Consider the following 17,208-nt stretch of genomic DNA (forward strand, 5'->3'; position numbering starts at 1 on the left):
GCCTTTGCCTTAGGTAGTCACTGTTGTTTTCTAATTTTGGGAAGTTAATGAATAATGAAATTTCTTAAGTTTACTGAAAAATGTAGGAAAAAAAATAAATAATTTTGACATAGTAATCAACGTTCGTCCTTGAGTATCGGTTGTGAAGAGATTAAAGGCCGCACAACATGACAGAAAATAGACGGCCCAAAATGAATGGCATATGAATCTCCCTACAACCTGGATTTTGTTCTATTTTTTGAGCTGTCTTACCATGTTCATTACACATTTTTTAAACTTTGCAACAATTTTTATTTTGAATTTAGATTTTTTGTCTTTCAACTTTGAAGCGGTACAACATAAATATTGACCATGCAACTTTTGTTTTTAAGTCTCACTTAAAGCCTTTTTTCGATTCCAAAAGATCATGGAATTGATTCTCAACCCCGCCCTCTATGGCTCTCCTAAACACTAAACAAATTCACTTTTAATTGTGTTCACACCATATATTTTTATGATATTTACTCACCCCTAAAATTTATATTCACATTAACATTTTACGGTCAAAGTTTAACCAAATTTGAAAATCACATCCAACTATGGGCCTGTTCATATTTACTTATTTTCAGTTCAGCTCCAATCAGTTCAGTTCAGTTCAGTTCAGTTCAGCTCCAATCAGTTCAGTTCAGTTCAGCTCTTAAATTCCCTCTCTCATAAAATATTCATTTCAGCTTAGTTCAGTTCAGTTCAGTTCAGCTCCAATCAGTTCAGTTCAGTTCAGCTCAGTTCAGTAAATATGAACAGACCCTATATTAGACCAATTAATAGAAGTATAGAACACAATCAACCATAAATAAAGTAAGAGTCAAAGTGAATAAATCAAGATATTTTGCAACAATTCTACAAACAATACAGTAGGTAATGGTTTCCTAATTGCTTGTCCGATTCCTCATGTAATGGAAGAAAAAGTGAAGCATGAGTAGTTTGTGACTAGGATGGTCCTTGATATTTGTCTGCATTTGAATTTTCAGTATTATGAACTAGTTGAGTGTTGGGGACTAATATCATGCAATTACAGCTGGGAGTCACTGACAATTCTGCATCAGAATTTCTAGATGTTACTTTCAGTATTTATTCTACAGTAATTTCCCGGTAATGCAAAGCTTACTAGATTTAGGGCATTTACGGAGTATTGAATTGAATTGAGCTAAGTTGAACTAATTGGAGCATAGCTGAACTCAATAGAGCTGAAATGAATTGTTTATGAGAAAAGTAAATTAGGAACTGAGCTGCACTGAACTGAAATTAAGCTGAAGAGAACAAATCCTTAATCTAAGTTGGGTTGGAACTCTGACCGGACACAACTCTCTCAATAAATGTTGTTGTGTTCTCAAGCTTATAAGCAAGAGATCTAACTAAGGTGGAACAACTTCCTTACTAGTTTATCGAATCACTTGTCATTACATATTACATGACTCGAATGTTTGTTCTATTGGTAAGCTTTGAGTACTCACTTAAATTTGCAAATATACTGATTTGCCATTGATTGTCAAAATGTTGCTAAATAAGGCCGAAAATACCAGGCCAGGCCTTAAACGGGCATCGGTCTGAGTAAGTTTTTGAAACAAAGCCCAGAATCCATCAATCTATATCACTGGGCCAAGCAAGGGCCTGGCCTGCTATGATGCTATCCAAGTTGAGGCCATATGGGCCTGGGCCAGACTAATCCACTAATAGCCTGGCCCACCTCTAAACTAATTACAGAAAAGAGCCAAATTTCTGCACGTAACAGAGAACCTTCATTTTTTGAAGTAAATGTGGCAAAAAAATAACCATTACCAAAAAAAAAAAAAAAAAAAAAAAAGAAGAGAAAGAAAGAATAGCAGTATCATGAGCTTAATGTTTGATAACCTAGTGGCCCCTGAGTTCCTTCAGTTTTTGGATCAGATTTTCCCATAATAGATGGCATCCAGGGGAATAATTTACCAAGCTCCTTGCTGATTACACTCGCGGTTGGTTGCTTACTGTTGATCCCGAACTTTGCTCTTTCTATGCCCTCCATTATATCTTCTCTTGAAACCGCTTCTCCCCCTGTTTACAAACAAATACATTTCAAAATGTTAAAATCCAATTTAAACATCGGCAAAAATCTATGAAAGAAGACCGTGACAATTTTGAAAAACTAAAATGAATGTTCAGATTCTGTATATGGTACATACAGATCATATTGCAAATTGAAGGAAAATTTCTGAAGTCCCATGAAGCGGAAACAAGGTTCATGATGCTGACTATTCTCTAGGGGGTGATGCCTCTCATGACTTGTGCACATGCGGACATAAAAATGGAAAGGGGATGGTGGGGGCGGGGGGGTGTGGAGTTAATGTATGTTTAGCTAAAGCGTGTAAACTGCATCATATAGCCAAGATTCTTACCTCTGCGTGCAGCAAGTAATGCAGCTTCATTGACAATGTTGGCAAGATCAGCACCAACAAGGCCTTGGGTGAGGGATGCAACAAGGTTGCAGATAAGCTGTTTATCTTCCTCCAGAGGAATATCTCTTAAATGCACAGCCAGTATCTTTTTCCTCCCTTCTTCATCTGGCTCTCCTACAAGAACTTTCCTTGAGAAGCGACCAGGACGACAAAGAGCCTGATCTAATGCTTCAGGTCTGTTTGTTGCAGCAATAACAATCACCTTTGTATCTGACTCAAACCCATCCATTTCTGTCAGCAACTGCAAGCATAAAAAATCCAACTCTCAGTCTAGTACACATGATAAGCAGTAAAAACCTCCAACACATGCAAATGATGTAACGGACCCTCAGATAGGAATATGAACAGTCAAAAGAAGTAAAAAACTACGACAAACCAGTAATTAACATAGTAGGTTGACTTGCCTGCTTATATAACACACTGAGTCACATCATGTAAAGTGTAAACATAAATACATAATGCTGCCAAAATACTAAACCAAAATACACATGAACAGAGCTTGAAAGATTCCAAGGAACTATTAAATAGACAAAGCCATCCACATAAATGATAAATCAACAAAGACTACACAATGAAGGATCTCAAGGAAGAATAACCAAGTACAACGAAAAGCACCAAGTCTACCAGCTGCTGATATTAAATTCTTCAATGCACCATGTGTTTTCTTTCTTTTCATTTTTAATTTATATGGGGGAGTGAGGGGGTTTATCATCTACTGAGCTTTCAGCAAGATGCACTTATATTTTATATACAAGACAAAGTTACCTGGTTGAGAGTCTGATCACGTTCATCATTGAAACTTCTACCCCGCCTTCCTCCAACAGCATCAAGTTCATCAATGAATATAATTGATGGAGCACATTTCCTTGCAACACTGAAAAGTTCTCTAATACGTGCAGCTCCTCTCCCAACAAACAACTCAACAAATTCACTGGCAGATACAGAGAAGAATGGTACACCAGCTTCTCCTGCCACAGCACGGGCTAGCAAGGTTTTTCCAGTTCCAGGAGGACCTACCAGCAGAACACCTCGTGGTAACCTTGCTCCTAATTTGTTGTAATTGATAGCACCCTGAAGGCACAATACTATCTACATCGGAAAAAAATGTAATCATGAGAGGTCAATGACAGTAACGATAATTCAAAGCAAATCCCCCTTTCCCGCCCCAATATATAATAAAAATTATGTCCTGGAGACCTGGACTCCTACGAATATCCAATACCCTCCAAGTCTAAAAAGTGAAAGATTAAAAAAAAAGAAAAGAAAAGAGAACAGTTCAAACATTCTCCCAAAATAATGCATGCTTAAAACATTAATCATCTGTTCAGTGCCCTCATGTATGACAGATTTGTCACATTCCCCACCTCAACCAGACACACAAAGTCGTGGAATATTGTACAATCATCAGACTTTTGAAAGGTCTAACAGCATGATCTCTACAAGGCTTTCTCATGGGTTTCATAAATTTCACTTTACATTTCCCACTTGGGTTTCCTTTGGTTATATATAGCTATGGAAAAAGGTCCACAGGGCTATCATGGGTTTGTTATAATCCAAACATAATGACTACTAAGGACCTTTTAACTTATAGGGACTGCCAGAGAATCACTTAACTCCTAAAGTTGAGGTCGGAGAGTATTAATTCTCACCCCTCAAAGTATGATTGATTGATTGATAATAGCCTTTGATGCTGGGAATATGATGGGTTCAGCATGATCTATGGTGTAGACAGCAAATATATAGACACAAATCAACAAGCAACCCCAGGAATTTTCTTGGAAAACCCAGACTAAATATTCATGTTGGAGGGGCCTCCTACACATGAATACAGCCACTACACCTATTCTGAGGTAATAGCCTCAGATTTGATGCCATGGATTGAATACTGATATCATAGTTATCGGAACTCGAAAGACCCTGAGATCTCCTGATTTTCCATGGAAAGCCTTAAATGGGTTTTAGACTTTATAGCTTTATACAAGCTCCAGGAATGCCATTTGTGTTTGGTGTCGTCTTTGGTGAAGATTGTATAGATCTTGGGTTACACTCCATTTAACCAAGGAAACTTCCAATTCTAATTTTTGCCTGGACTTCAACCAATGAGTGAATTAGGTCTGCTAAACATGATTATAGCTTAACCACCGTTTTTAAATTTGGATCTTTTGCTACATACTAACCTTCCAAAAAGGACAGTGCTAAGAGGAATTCCTTTTCCCTTAAGTTCTATAAACATTCACATGGGATCTAGATAAGTCTCATTAGATTGGTTTGCAGGCACCCAACAAAACATAACTGCTTCCCAACCTATATTCAAATAAGAAGCCCTTCCTATTAGAGAATTACATCTTAAATCTTTTCAGTGGAACAACATCGACTAGCTAAACTTTGAGCTTTGACATCAGCTATTAACACACAATCACACACAAATATGAATGTCAAATGTAATTTTGCAAGGAAAGTTGCATTTTAGTGGCCATCAACATGCAACTTCACCCTCATGTAATTTCTTCTCAAATTTCACATGACAACTATCACTAGAGCAGTAATGAACTGTATCGAAAACACATGCTCGAGGGCAGAGTTGCGTTATCATGTACGGTGGCACTACATTTTATTTTGGGCAAAAGTGGCCACAAGGCCCACAACCTCATCACACTATCACAGTTACTGCCATTTATTTCTGCCTACCAAATGAGTTGTCAGAATAACAAGAACTATAAGATGCTAAGATTCATCTATGATCAATCATCCAAATATTCATTGTATACAATGAACATACAGGAGTCATCCCACAGTAAGGTCCAAACACCAACTTAAGATGCCATCCAGGCATCCACCAGACGGTTTAGGAGCATAACTACACAGCCAACCAGTAATAGATCTTTCCATGTCTGTAGTACTCTATTCTAGTCTACATGATTGCTCGTGCATAGAAATCCTTATGATGAGAATAATTTAGCCGTGATTTGAACATAAAAAAACCTGACAACTCCAGGTCTTAAAATCTACTTGAAAAAGATGAATATACTCATCACACACACTACCCACCATGAATTTCCGAAAAAAAGAAGCTTTCTGGTTGTCCCATACCCTCAAATTACTTTGTAAAGCCAAAGCCTCTGATTCTAAAATCTGAGTAGGTACTTATTCACAAAAGCCTTAGGTGGTTGCCTAATTTCAAAAATCAACCCTCTATCACTAATTTTACTGCCTTCAAAGAACACACAAAGGTAATATGGATAGCAGAACTTAGCATAATTCATAATAATTTACTAAGGGATTATAAATCAGAGTAAACATGTTTCTGTCTTATGAGTGCATCTGATTTTACAAGTTGGAAGGTAAGATAGCATACCTCCAGGAGCTCAACTTTTGCAGTATCAACACCTTCCACATCATCAAAGCTAACAGCCTGATTACTAGGCTTTCGTTTCTTCGCAGGACCATTAGAAGCATAAAGTTGTCGATACAGCAGCCACATTAACGGAGCCAATGGAATCCATAATGTCAAGATAGTAAGTAATATACTCCTGAATGACATAAGTGCTGATTGAGGAGCTGAACTGTATGTAATTCCCTTTTCTCTCATCAAACCTAGCAGAAAGCTTTCGTCATTATCAACCTTTCTTGTAGCATACTGCCACTCAGGAGCAGCAGATTTTTTCCTAGTGCCTTTTGCAGGCACACCTGTGGTACTAACTTCAGTGGTAACCCCAGCCACGGCAGCAACTCCACCTACTACATTTTCAGCTTGATCATTCTCCAAACCCGAATTCTCTTCCTCTGATTGAGGAGAATCAACATTAGTAGCCTTAGTATTGTAGTATATCCGGCGAGACCCTTCTTCAAAAAGAACTTTTGAGGCAGACCCGGTCTGAATGCTCATTACCAAGTCCGAATAAGGAACAACTTTCGGTGATGGAATCGACATTAACTTCACAAACAAATAACAAACTCCTAAAGCAAAGGAAATTGAAGTGGCAAGGGTAACCTTCTTCATATGCTTTCTCAAAAACATCCCAAAACCATTCAACGTTGATCTAACTGAAACCCTTTTCAATCTTAATGACAACAACCTCAACCTCGGCCGCAATCGCAACGAAAACCTCCTCTTTACATCAAAAAATTCCCTATTCTCCAAAAGGGCATCTTTATTTTTACTAGTTCTATCACTAATTGACCTTACTTTATTACAACAAACAACCTCACCCAACAAATTACTATAAATTTGAGGCTTCATTGAATAAAAAGAAGCACAACCATAATTGGGCAATACAGAATAAGATCTACATATACAGCTATCAAAAGATTTAGCTCTAACAGCATGAAATTTATAATTTTTGGGATTACCCACTACTCCACAACTAGAAACCAGGCAAAAAGATGACATTTTTAATATGTAACTGTGAAATTGCTACTGAAATTGACCCATCAAAACTATAATTGGCAATCAATTGTAAAACCCAATTCTTTATACTGTTAATCAGAGTAATAATTAAGCTTAAATCCAAAAAAAAGCAACCATAAAAATTAAAAATTGAGCTTCTTCAGCAGAATAGGTGAAGAAATAAAGGGAGTTTTGAAATTAATTCTACCTCGAATAATATAATGCCCCTGAAGATTGAAGAGGTGGGATTGTGTAGAACAGAAGAAGTTGCTTCAACCTTTGGGGGATGATTGGGATATCATAGATAAGAATAGTTTTCGACTTAAACCCCTTTTGTATGGTTTTGGTGATTGGTGATATGGTAAACATCTAACGAGTTTAAGTTTGGGACGGATCTCATATTCTCATGTGGAGTTGTAAATTTTTATTTTATTTTTTTCAAAATACCATGCTATATAAATGATATTATATGGAATTAATTTGGAGTTTATAAAATACACACATCACAAAATCTCTACCGTATACATACATATAAAATACGAGTAATCTTTAAAAGACTTTTTGGAAGACGCTTCCTAACAATTTCTTCAAACTCAATTTCGACGATTTGGTTCGTAACAACTCAACAGCAGCGGAAATCATTATTAAAGATAGCAATGGAGAACTTATCAAGGCATCTACGTTCAATCTCGGCAATGCAAAAGTATTTATAGTGGAAGCTACGACTCTTCATAAAAAAAATCTAACTTGCTTTTCAATGTGATATTCAAAACATTGAAATTGAAGGTGATAACCTATTAGTCATCAACTTAATAATAAACATTTGGGCAATACCTTGAAAGATTGAGCATATTATCAAATACACTCGTTTTCTCTCCTTTCTTAGTTTCGCAATTGGAGTATCCAACATGTCTAGTAGTATGGCTATTGATGTTTATAATAACTCAAGTCTGTTTTTATTCTTTCTTCTAATACATTAGGAATTTCCCTCGTAAAAAAGCCTAAAGTTAAACCTATTTAATTTAATAAGAAGATAGGTATCATGAAGGAATCTAAGAGCATCCATAATGGTTGTGCAAAGACTTGCTAACAATTTTCTAAATAATTGCTAGCTACATGCTTACCATTGTAGAGCTATAACTTCTTGTAACTTAGCCAAACTACATAACTCTATCCACCCAACACACATATATTGATTATTTAATATTTGTAAATGAACAAAACCATAGGATTTATTAATTTTCACTTAATTCATGCATTTTTGCATGGTACTATAAATATCTGATTTTTTCTCAGCGGCTAATTATATATGTTTCCTGCATCTTAAGGAGCTCTTATCCTAATATATAGCATATGAGCACCAACGATACATGGTCCATAATACAAGGTAGAACCATCCTTCCAACATATAACTGACCCTCACTAGTCAAGCACTAACTAGTCGAGCATGTAACATACAGAAGCCAGAACCATCCTTTAACATAGTACCAATCACTCGACCAGCTTTCTCCAATGCTGTAAACCATTTCACAGCAGCTTCCTCTGGAACCACTTTCTTTCGTAATGATTTCCTCAAAAAGTCGACACAACATCAGGAAACATTTTGGCAGATGAACCAGCAATATATACAGACGCCCCTTTAGCGAGCAAAACCCGGACTTTCTGCCTATGCTCTGAAATCTCATGTTGTACATGACTTTATGTGGCTGCTCTCTCAAAAATGCAGCACAAAAGCCCCCACCTTTTTACTTTTGAAAGAACTCATTTATCTTGTGAATGGAGTATATAAGAAGATTTCCAGCCAGGTCCCCTTACTGAGATAAGCTGGCAAGGGGGAGTGATGCAACTAGGAAGTAAACTTTTTTGTAACTGAAGCAGAACATAACCCCAGTTCATAATGTGGCAGACGCTTTGTTGTATAAAACATCTGGCAAAAGATCAGAATGCATTATCCTCTGAAGTGTATGTACGAAACCATTGTCACTTTATCAGGATGAACAAGAGAGGGAAAAGGAAAGGCCCTAGTTTGCAGAGTGGGTGACCAGCCAGATCAACCATTTAAATGCAAACTCAAGGACAGGAAAGGGTTCGTAACAAAAGAAATTGTGAGGGAGTGTCACAGATGACAGATATGTCTATAATCTAGTACACCCATTCATGTGAAAATATAAGGACAGTAAGTTTTCCTATTAGCTACATGGGCATAAATCGTCTCTACCTTCTGGCAAGGCAAAAATATTTCATGACCTGCTGCAATGTGATTCACAACCTGCAAAAAATGCATGACATTAGCATCTGCTACAAGAAATAGCATTAAATCAACATCACCTAAATGCAATAAGAAGAAATATGTAGTTTCCAATTGACCCATGATCTCATAAGCAAATTCTATGTTAGTCTGTTGATTTAATTGAAAAAACAGCACCAGTTTTTTAGTAGTAATCACCTAAACAGCTAAACCGCACGGTGTGCCTTTTGTAAGTAGTAATCGACAATCATTCCTAAAGTATTCTATCTGATAACTAATTAGACATTCTTCTGCAGACAGCCAGACATTACAAAGCAAAAGCTAAGGCCATTTAGTCATTCAATTAGATATGACTACAAGAGTTGGGAAGAACCTTAGGGCCTGTTCTCATACGTTGAAATTCAGTTCAGTTCAGCTCAGCTCAGTCAATGAGAACAAGCCCTTAGATGGATACTGTAGTAAACATCTTGATTGCTATCTGCTTGTAGGTAAGAAGGTAACTAAAGGGCATAAATACTTGCTAAAAGAAAAAATGAGATCCATTTCAATGGTTAAATATACTGTTGGAAGAAGGCAAACAAACGATATTGGGCAGAAAAAAATCCTCAAAATCAAGGATAGAATTGGAAATTAAGAATCAACCATTGACTACAAAAAATGAACAACACAGCAACCCACATCTAAAAATCCACACCCACGGCCACACCCACACATTAAGATGAAACTAAGTTCAGCATAAAAATGCTATCCAACTTCATATCACCATTCTAATAATATCACTAACTAATATGCTAGCAATGACACCCAAAATCAAGAAATTATTCTCAATTTACCATATCCTGGACTAATATATGGATAAATAAACAGAAAAACAATTCATCTGTACATGAAGGCACAATAGTTTCAGATTTAATGACTACCAGCTAGGTATTTTAAACAGGATGAACAGAAGTACATAACATACACATCAAAGATGCAGCAACCAGATGGTTAAGTCTCTCCAAATCATCAAGTACATTTAGATTAAAACAACATAAGTTGGAGACAAAGTTAAACCAAAAGAGCAAAGCAACTTAAGTTAGCAGAAAATTTTATTTAGTTAATTTTTTTAATTAGCAGAAAAAGTTACTTGTGGTAACTTAGTAAACTTGCCTCATTGACATCAGGAAGACCAATCAATTTACCGAATATAAATATGCAACTCAAATCTATAATTCTATAAACTGCCAATATGATACCATCGCACCACGCTTCCAAAATAAGAGTAGTTGAACAGGATTCAGCAGAATGAGTTAAGACTGTGTTGTTATAGGCTTATAGCTCTAAAATTTTGGCAAGAGAGCCATTTGAAACTTTTTCCAGCACATCAGTACAACTAAACCTTCAATGTATGAATGCTCAGTACATCCAACAAAACCATCAAAATCTGAAATGCTGTCAATAATGGAAAAAAGCGGTCTTGTTCACTGCATGGCAGGCACATAAAAGGTTGTTGATTAGTCCAAAAGCTTCTAAACACCATCAGCAGCATTTTTGGTTTCTTCTCATATGTCAAGGCTTAACATAAGATCTTTCACTTCCACCTCCTTGACGTTATGATGCAAAGCTTCAGACACCATCAATCCTTATATACAGGTGACCAGGGAGGCTTATGACATGGTTTATGAGGATGTTAAATTCATGACAGTGGGATCAGGTCTTCTTCATAGTAAACCACCTATACAGCAAAAGTAAAGATGCCCCAATTTTGCTACACCACTTTTGATATCTCTGCTAAGAAACAGCTGAGGATTGAAGCAGTAACAGCAGATCTTCCGTGTGACAGAGGCCAAGTAAAGAAACAAGTAGATCGTATAAAGATAACAGTTACAGAAGTATAAGGCTTTGTCAGGGTATAACACTTCCAAAGGATAATTGCACATTGGCCACTTACCCAGGTCCTGAACGGATGAATCAGTAGCCTAGCATGTGAAAGCTGCAGCTACATATGCCACATTTGGCCCAATACATTTCCAATTGTCTCTCTGAGTATTGGAAACTTTTATTCCAACTTGATTTACTACTTATGTCCTTTTAGACCCAGGTGACCTGATGAACACTCCCTCCCTGATCAGCCCCGTCTTACTGTGGCTGCTAGCACAGAGGTAGCCTGATCCCTTCCTAGAGTCATGTGATCCTGTCATGACCCCGCACACTTTGAAAGAGCCCAAGAGCCTTATCAGTCATTGCCTTTCTTCACTTATGCGCTCATCGATTTGTCCTTGCCCTTCGGACATCAAAATTACGTTAAGTCCTACAAGACTACAACTGCCACAATAACCTTAACCCATTCTGAACAATTACCAACTAATGGACATAAAGAGATTTCTGACCACTATATATATATATATATATACACATTTCCAATTGAGATGGTCTAGGTAGTAGGGACCAGCTAAATGGAAAAACCCTTCCATAGTGCATTACTGGATCAGGCATTCGCCCAAATTTCCAAGGATCCTCACTGCTGTCACATCAGAGTTTAGGCCATTTTGCAACTGATCACTGAGAGAACCAGCACCTTTAGCAATCTTCAGGATTCACTAAGAGAACCAGCGCCTTTAGCAATCTTCAGGATTTGGCTTTTTGACCCAAACTGTTTGGTTAGTCAGTAACTTCCCACGAGTTACGCACTTGTATGCACTTTGTTCTTGATAGTTGATGCACTTCAATTTTTACAATGCAATCAAACACTTCATTCACCTTTTTGGTGGCTTTCAGTGTGGCATACAACCAGAAATTAACTTAGTACAAGGGTTGAATCCCCAACCTCCGGTCCTCCGGATAACAATATAATGGTAAAATTTATCTCTCTTTCTGAGTTTCTATATCTAGTCGCAGTGACGGACTGACGGGTGACCACTGCTTAATCAGAGACAACCACTTTGAATCAACAGCACTCTCAAGAAATGGAAATTCCAAGTCCTCCATCAGTCATATGATTGTAGTTGTTTACCTAACACAAGGTATCAGCTACTACAGTTATCAACCTTATCATCATACACTTCAACCTTTTCTCATATAATTAATCCAAAATTGAAAATAACTAGGATAAAAGTACACCAAGACTAAGGTCAGATTACTATGCTAGTTAACCTTACTTAATAGAAGTCTATCCATACAAAAGGTACCCAGGGAAATGTGATAACATCAGTATATCAGTGCAACTTCACAATCTTTTCATTTAGCAAGATAGTCAAAATAAAAAATCCAAAAAACTTAGAAGTATTACTTACCTTATGTCGAAAGTAAGCAGGACAAAGAGATACATACTGTAAGTCTGGAACTCAAAAGCTCGCCAGTACTGCCAAAACAGCTGTGTATTCATCTGCAATCAGTACATATCACAAGCATTCTGCTTAGTGCCAACACTGTGGCATTGTGACCATATCTGCTATGAGGACAAAAACCAACTCTTTGTATCTTCAAATGACGAATCAATCATTTCACAACTACATTGAGGCTTGGAAAATGGAAACTCAACTGATTAAACAAGCACGGTATGGTCAAACTCAAACTCATGTGTACCAAAAGTAACCAATACGCATCTGAAAATGAATGCTGCAATGAGCAAAGGAAGCATCTAAGCAACCATAATCACTGTGAGGTGAGCAGCTCAAAAAATAGCACAATAAAAGAGGTAAACAGAGTAAAATGCAGCAAAAGAAAGCATGAGCTAAAGAAAAGAAATAGAGATAGAGTCCATAGAGAGACTAGGCTGGTAGGCTCTAGCACTGACATTACTTCATTTATGCTGGAGCCCAAACTTACTAGATTTGAATATTGAGCTTCAGTTCAAAGGATGCCAAACCAATGAGTAATATACAACTAAAGGTCTACATCTCGCCTTACATTTCAATACTTGATACTTTGATAGTCAATATATGGTTATAATATGGAGAAAACGACCACAGAAATGCTCAAAAATACTAAAAACCTTCATCAATTGGGTGCATAATGCTAAATCTTCAGTAGACAATGTACAAGCATAATCCACTCCCTGTGATTTAAATATAACACCAAACATATCATGGATTTCATCCAGAAATAAAAAGAAAAAAAAGGATAACAGCCAAAAAAATGGAAAGTCAAAAAAGAGTGAACTTCATTATAAATGATTGGACTTTAACAGCAAAACAACATAAAGGAGCAAAAGCTTGATCCTCCCCATCCCCCTTAACTAACTACAACCATGAAAAGTTGTTTTTTTCCCCCTCGAAGGAGTGAAATTACATAATGACTAAATTTTAATATTAAAAACTCTATTGCAAACCTTAATTCCCTGTAACAAAGCCCTCTTTGCGGCCCTCAAACCCTGGCCTCATAAGCTTCTTTTCTCTCTTATCAATTTTCGATCGCTTCTTTTTGTCCTTCTTAGCCTTAATATTCTCATTTCTCTTATCCTGCTTCCCTCGCTTCATCTTCTCAGTAGTTTCAGTCCTCTGCTTCCACTTCTCAACACTCTTGGCATGCTTCTTCTTATCCTTCTGTAAACTTTTCTTCAGCAGCTTGGGATCATCATGCACTTTATTTCCCATTGTCCTCTCCATTGCTGACTTCCAAGAGTGCTGCTTTGCCAACTCACCACCCTTTTCCGGATCCTTCATTGCCTCTTCCAGCTTCTGAGCTCTTTGTAGCTCCTTCTCCTTCGACAATCGCCTCTTCTTCTTCTTATTAGATACTGCAATTAGAAACAACAAAAAGTAGACAATTTTCAGTTCCCATGTTCAATAATGTCCATCATAGTAACTACTTCCATCAATCCAACCTCGAAAACCATTTTAGCCATTCCAACATCTCATAATTTCATACACATATAAACCCATTAAAACTATAGAGCGGCACATAAATTCTACAATATCACATTCATAGTACAAAGTAAACTCAACACATTAATTCTACAATGGATCGTATCAACAAAATATATGTTGGACCATGTCATCTAACACAATTAGTTAGCACAAGAACAATAAAACAGTAAAGATGTTACTGACTTTCAAAGATTGAATGATTGCAATTTACAAGAATATGAACATATAATTCAACAGAAACAAGACATAAATTATCAAAAAGAAATAAAACCAATGCAAACAAAAGAGAATTTCCAATAATAAAATTGAAATAACATCAAAGAAAATCTTACCATCATCACTAGAAGCAGCTAATTTCACCTTCCCAAACTCAATTCCTTTAGCAGCTTCAGAAACTTCCTTCTCAATATTATCTCTTTCAATTTCTTTCTTCTCTTTAGCCTCTACATTCTCCACCTTATCATCATCCCTCCACCTCTTCCTCCCATCCTTCATCTCTCTCCTCTCCGCCTTCCTCCGCTTTCCCTCGCCGCTTCCATCGCCTCGGCTCGCTCGTAATTCCTCAATCCTCCTATGCAACCTCTGCCTCAGCTCCTCATATGTCACCGACCTCTTATCATCATCCAAATTCCTCAAATTCAACCCACTACCACCACCATTATCCTCCTCATCATCGTCGTCGTTATCTGAATCTTTCTTCACTGATTTTTTGGTCTCCAATGACTCCTTCAACAAATCTAGGGTTGATTTCGACGATTTCTCAGGGTCTAATCGATCACGTCTCGATTTCTTCGTGTTTTCAATTGATTTAAGCTTCGCTTCTGCTTTCGCTGCTTTGGATAGCCCTTGAAACCACGGTTTATCATCGTCGTTCGTCGGAAGATAGAACTTCGCCGGAATTAACTCCACAAGCTTGTCGAAGAAGCTAGCATGGTCTTTGACTAAGGTTTTGATGTCGCCGACAACGTCGGAGGAGTTTCCGGCGACTGCGGCGGCGGTGGTATCGTCGGCGTCGATAATTAGGGCGTCGGAAGTTTGCTTCTTCTTCTTCATTTTTCGAATTGCGACGATGAAGGAAGGGTCAAGGAGAAAGCTGGGTTTTGAGTAAGGGGCAAGAGTTTTTCTGTTTTTAGGGTTGCGATTTTGCAAAAGATGGTTTTTTTTTTTATTTTTTTCTTTTTTTTTTTTTTTTTTGTTTTCTGGGCTTTCTTGTACGAATTTTTTGTTCCAATATTAGTTCCAGAGGCCCAGTTTTTGTTCTTTGTTGAATTGAGCCCAACCAATCCAGCTTTTAGAATTTTTATATACATTCGGGTATATTGTACACCTTATTAACTTAAAACTAGCATTTTGATCCGTTCGATGCACGGGTTGTTACTTGGATAAATTATTTTCAAATAAAGGTATACTTTTCATAAGTTTAAACTTTTTGATATAGTATACGAAGTAATTGTTTATTGCTAAAACTTAAAAAAAAAAAAAAAAAAAAATGGTTAGAGTAGAACTTTGAAAGAAGATGAAGGATTAGGTATGTATACATGAAGATTGTGGATTATGAAGTGACGTATTAGTTTAAGTTATATTTTAAGTGTATGAGATGAAAAGACAATTTTGATTATAATTTATATATTTTATGTAATATGTACAAATTATGGTGGAAATGAAACACTTCATTTTATTTCTTGAATTTCCAAGTTATAGAATACATAAAGACTTAAACAAAAAAATTAAGGGATGTGACATGTGGCATGTAGGATAATGAGTGACTTGTGATGACATGTGGCATGTGAAAAATATGTGGTTTGTGTTTTTAAATACTAGTATAGATAGACTAGTGTAGATATAGACTAGTATAGATAGATTATTTTTTATTATTCATTTGATAATAAAATGAAAAATCATCATCAATCAATATACCTATACTAAAGGCGAAACCATAAATGACACTTGTCATAACCTGGTTAAAATTTTTCACTAAAAGATGTTTTTTTTTTTTTTTTTTTTTCCAAAGCTTCTAAGAGAAGTATTTAATTTAATACTTACTTTACAATAATATTTCTTTTAAGTATATTCATTTTTACGCATTCAACAAAGATTTATTTATTTATTTATTTATTTATTTTATGACGGGAACAAAGTCATATAATACAATAATGCAATCTTATCAATAACTTTGTAATGTAATCCATAGTTATTTTTATTAGTCGTGCATGCATTTCTTCCTTCGTTTTCTTTAATGATTTAAAAAATCGTAATTATAGAACTTTCATCCTATTTTGCAATTTGATATTATTTTTTAATAGTAAAATAATTGTATTAATGTATTAAACTAATGATAAATATTGAAATTACCGTGCATGACACGGGATCTAACCTAGTAAATATCTAAATAAGAACAAATATTCATGGTTGTATGATACATGCGGGTGTATATATATTGAGTTTGATGCTCATTGATGGAGAGTAGATCGAGTAAAACTAACTCGATTTTTCAGTATTTGATTCGGATTATTGACTCGGACTCGAAATATAGAATTTTTTTTTAGTTAAATTTTTTAATTTAACTTGATATAATGAATTGAATCAACTTTAATCTAGAAAATTAATTAAAATATTCTATTAATATGTGTACTAAGAATGGTAATCTGTATCTTCTAAACAAGCTTATAAGTTACAGTGTATGTGTGAGTTTAGACAAAAAAAAAAAAAAAAAAACAAGAAAGTGTTTGTTTTAGATTTTTAGTATTAAGGGTCTATTATCTTCATATTATTTTTAATTCAGTTCAGTTTAACTCTAATAAGTTCAATTCAGTTCAGTTCTTAATTTCCTTATCTCATAAAATATTTAGTTCAATTCAGCTAAGTTCAGTCAATCAGAATAGACCCTAAGTCCAAATGAATATATACAGATACTGATTGTCCCTCATTAAGAGGGGATGTTGCTTATTATTACAATAATAAATTAAATGTATGATATCAAGTATATATATATTTTTTATATATTATCAGCCATGAGTTAACTTATTCGAACTTATCATCATCAATCCATATGTGTCATCGATTATTGTAGTGATATTTTCACTTGAATCTTATATGCCTTTTTCCTTAACCTTTTTGGCTCTTGATTCCATTATAGTTGCGCCACAAAAATTACCTGAACTCTACACAAGTTTGTAACTCTTATCAATGTACATTTATGATATACTATGAGAGGATTTAATAAACCTATTCCATGATACCATTTGAAGCACT

The 17,208-nt window shown here is 35.9% G+C and overlaps 2 protein-coding genes across 2 annotated transcripts; both read right to left on the reverse strand.

Moving 5' to 3' along the window:
• Window positions 1-1,498: 1,498 nt before the first annotated feature.
• LOC145642326 (putative inactive ATP-dependent zinc metalloprotease FTSHI 3, chloroplastic) lies at window positions 1,499-7,222 on the reverse strand. Its single transcript, XM_081693459.1, has 4 exons — window positions 5,827-7,222; window positions 3,237-3,560; window positions 2,412-2,712; window positions 1,499-2,070 (listed from the first exon to the last, which is right to left on the reverse strand). Exons 1-4 carry the CDS (start codon window positions 6,859-6,861, stop codon window positions 1,868-1,870), a joined length of 1,863 nt encoding a protein of 620 aa, XP_081549585.1. The 5' UTR covers window positions 6,862-7,222; the 3' UTR covers window positions 1,499-1,867.
• A 6,004-nt stretch (window positions 7,223-13,226) lies between these two features.
• Window positions 13,227-15,121, reverse strand: LOC145642327 (uncharacterized). Its single transcript, XM_081693460.1, has 2 exons — window positions 14,289-15,121; window positions 13,227-13,826 (listed from the first exon to the last, which is right to left on the reverse strand). Exons 1-2 carry the CDS (start codon window positions 15,007-15,009, stop codon window positions 13,420-13,422), a joined length of 1,128 nt encoding a protein of 375 aa, XP_081549586.1. The 5' UTR covers window positions 15,010-15,121; the 3' UTR covers window positions 13,227-13,419.
• Window positions 15,122-17,208: the final 2,087 nt, after the last annotated feature.

Source organism: Chenopodium album, chromosome 8 (assembly GCF_948465745.1).
Source record: "Chenopodium album chromosome 8, dcCheAlbu1.1, whole genome shotgun sequence".
NCBI lineage: Eukaryota > Viridiplantae > Streptophyta > Magnoliopsida > Caryophyllales > Amaranthaceae > Chenopodium > Chenopodium album.

Coding starts and splice junctions, on each gene's coding strand:
- LOC145642326 (XM_081693459.1), bottom strand. CDS start 6,861: ATGTCATCTTTTTGCCTGGTTTCTAGTTGTGGAGTAGTGGGTAATCCC. Junction 3,561..5,826: donor CAAAAGTTGAGCTCCTGGAG/GTATGCTATCTT, acceptor TTTCCGATGTAG/ATAGTATTGTGCCTTCAGGG. Junction 2,713..3,236: donor GTGATCAGACTCTCAACCAG/GTAACTTTGTCT, acceptor TTATGCTTGCAG/TTGCTGACAGAAATGGATGG.
- LOC145642327 (XM_081693460.1), bottom strand. CDS start 15,009: ATGAAGAAGAAGAAGCAAACTTCCGACGCCCTAATTATCGACGCCGAC. Junction 13,827..14,288: donor AGCTGCTTCTAGTGATGATG/GTAAGATTTTCT, acceptor TTCTAATTGCAG/TATCTAATAAGAAGAAGAAG.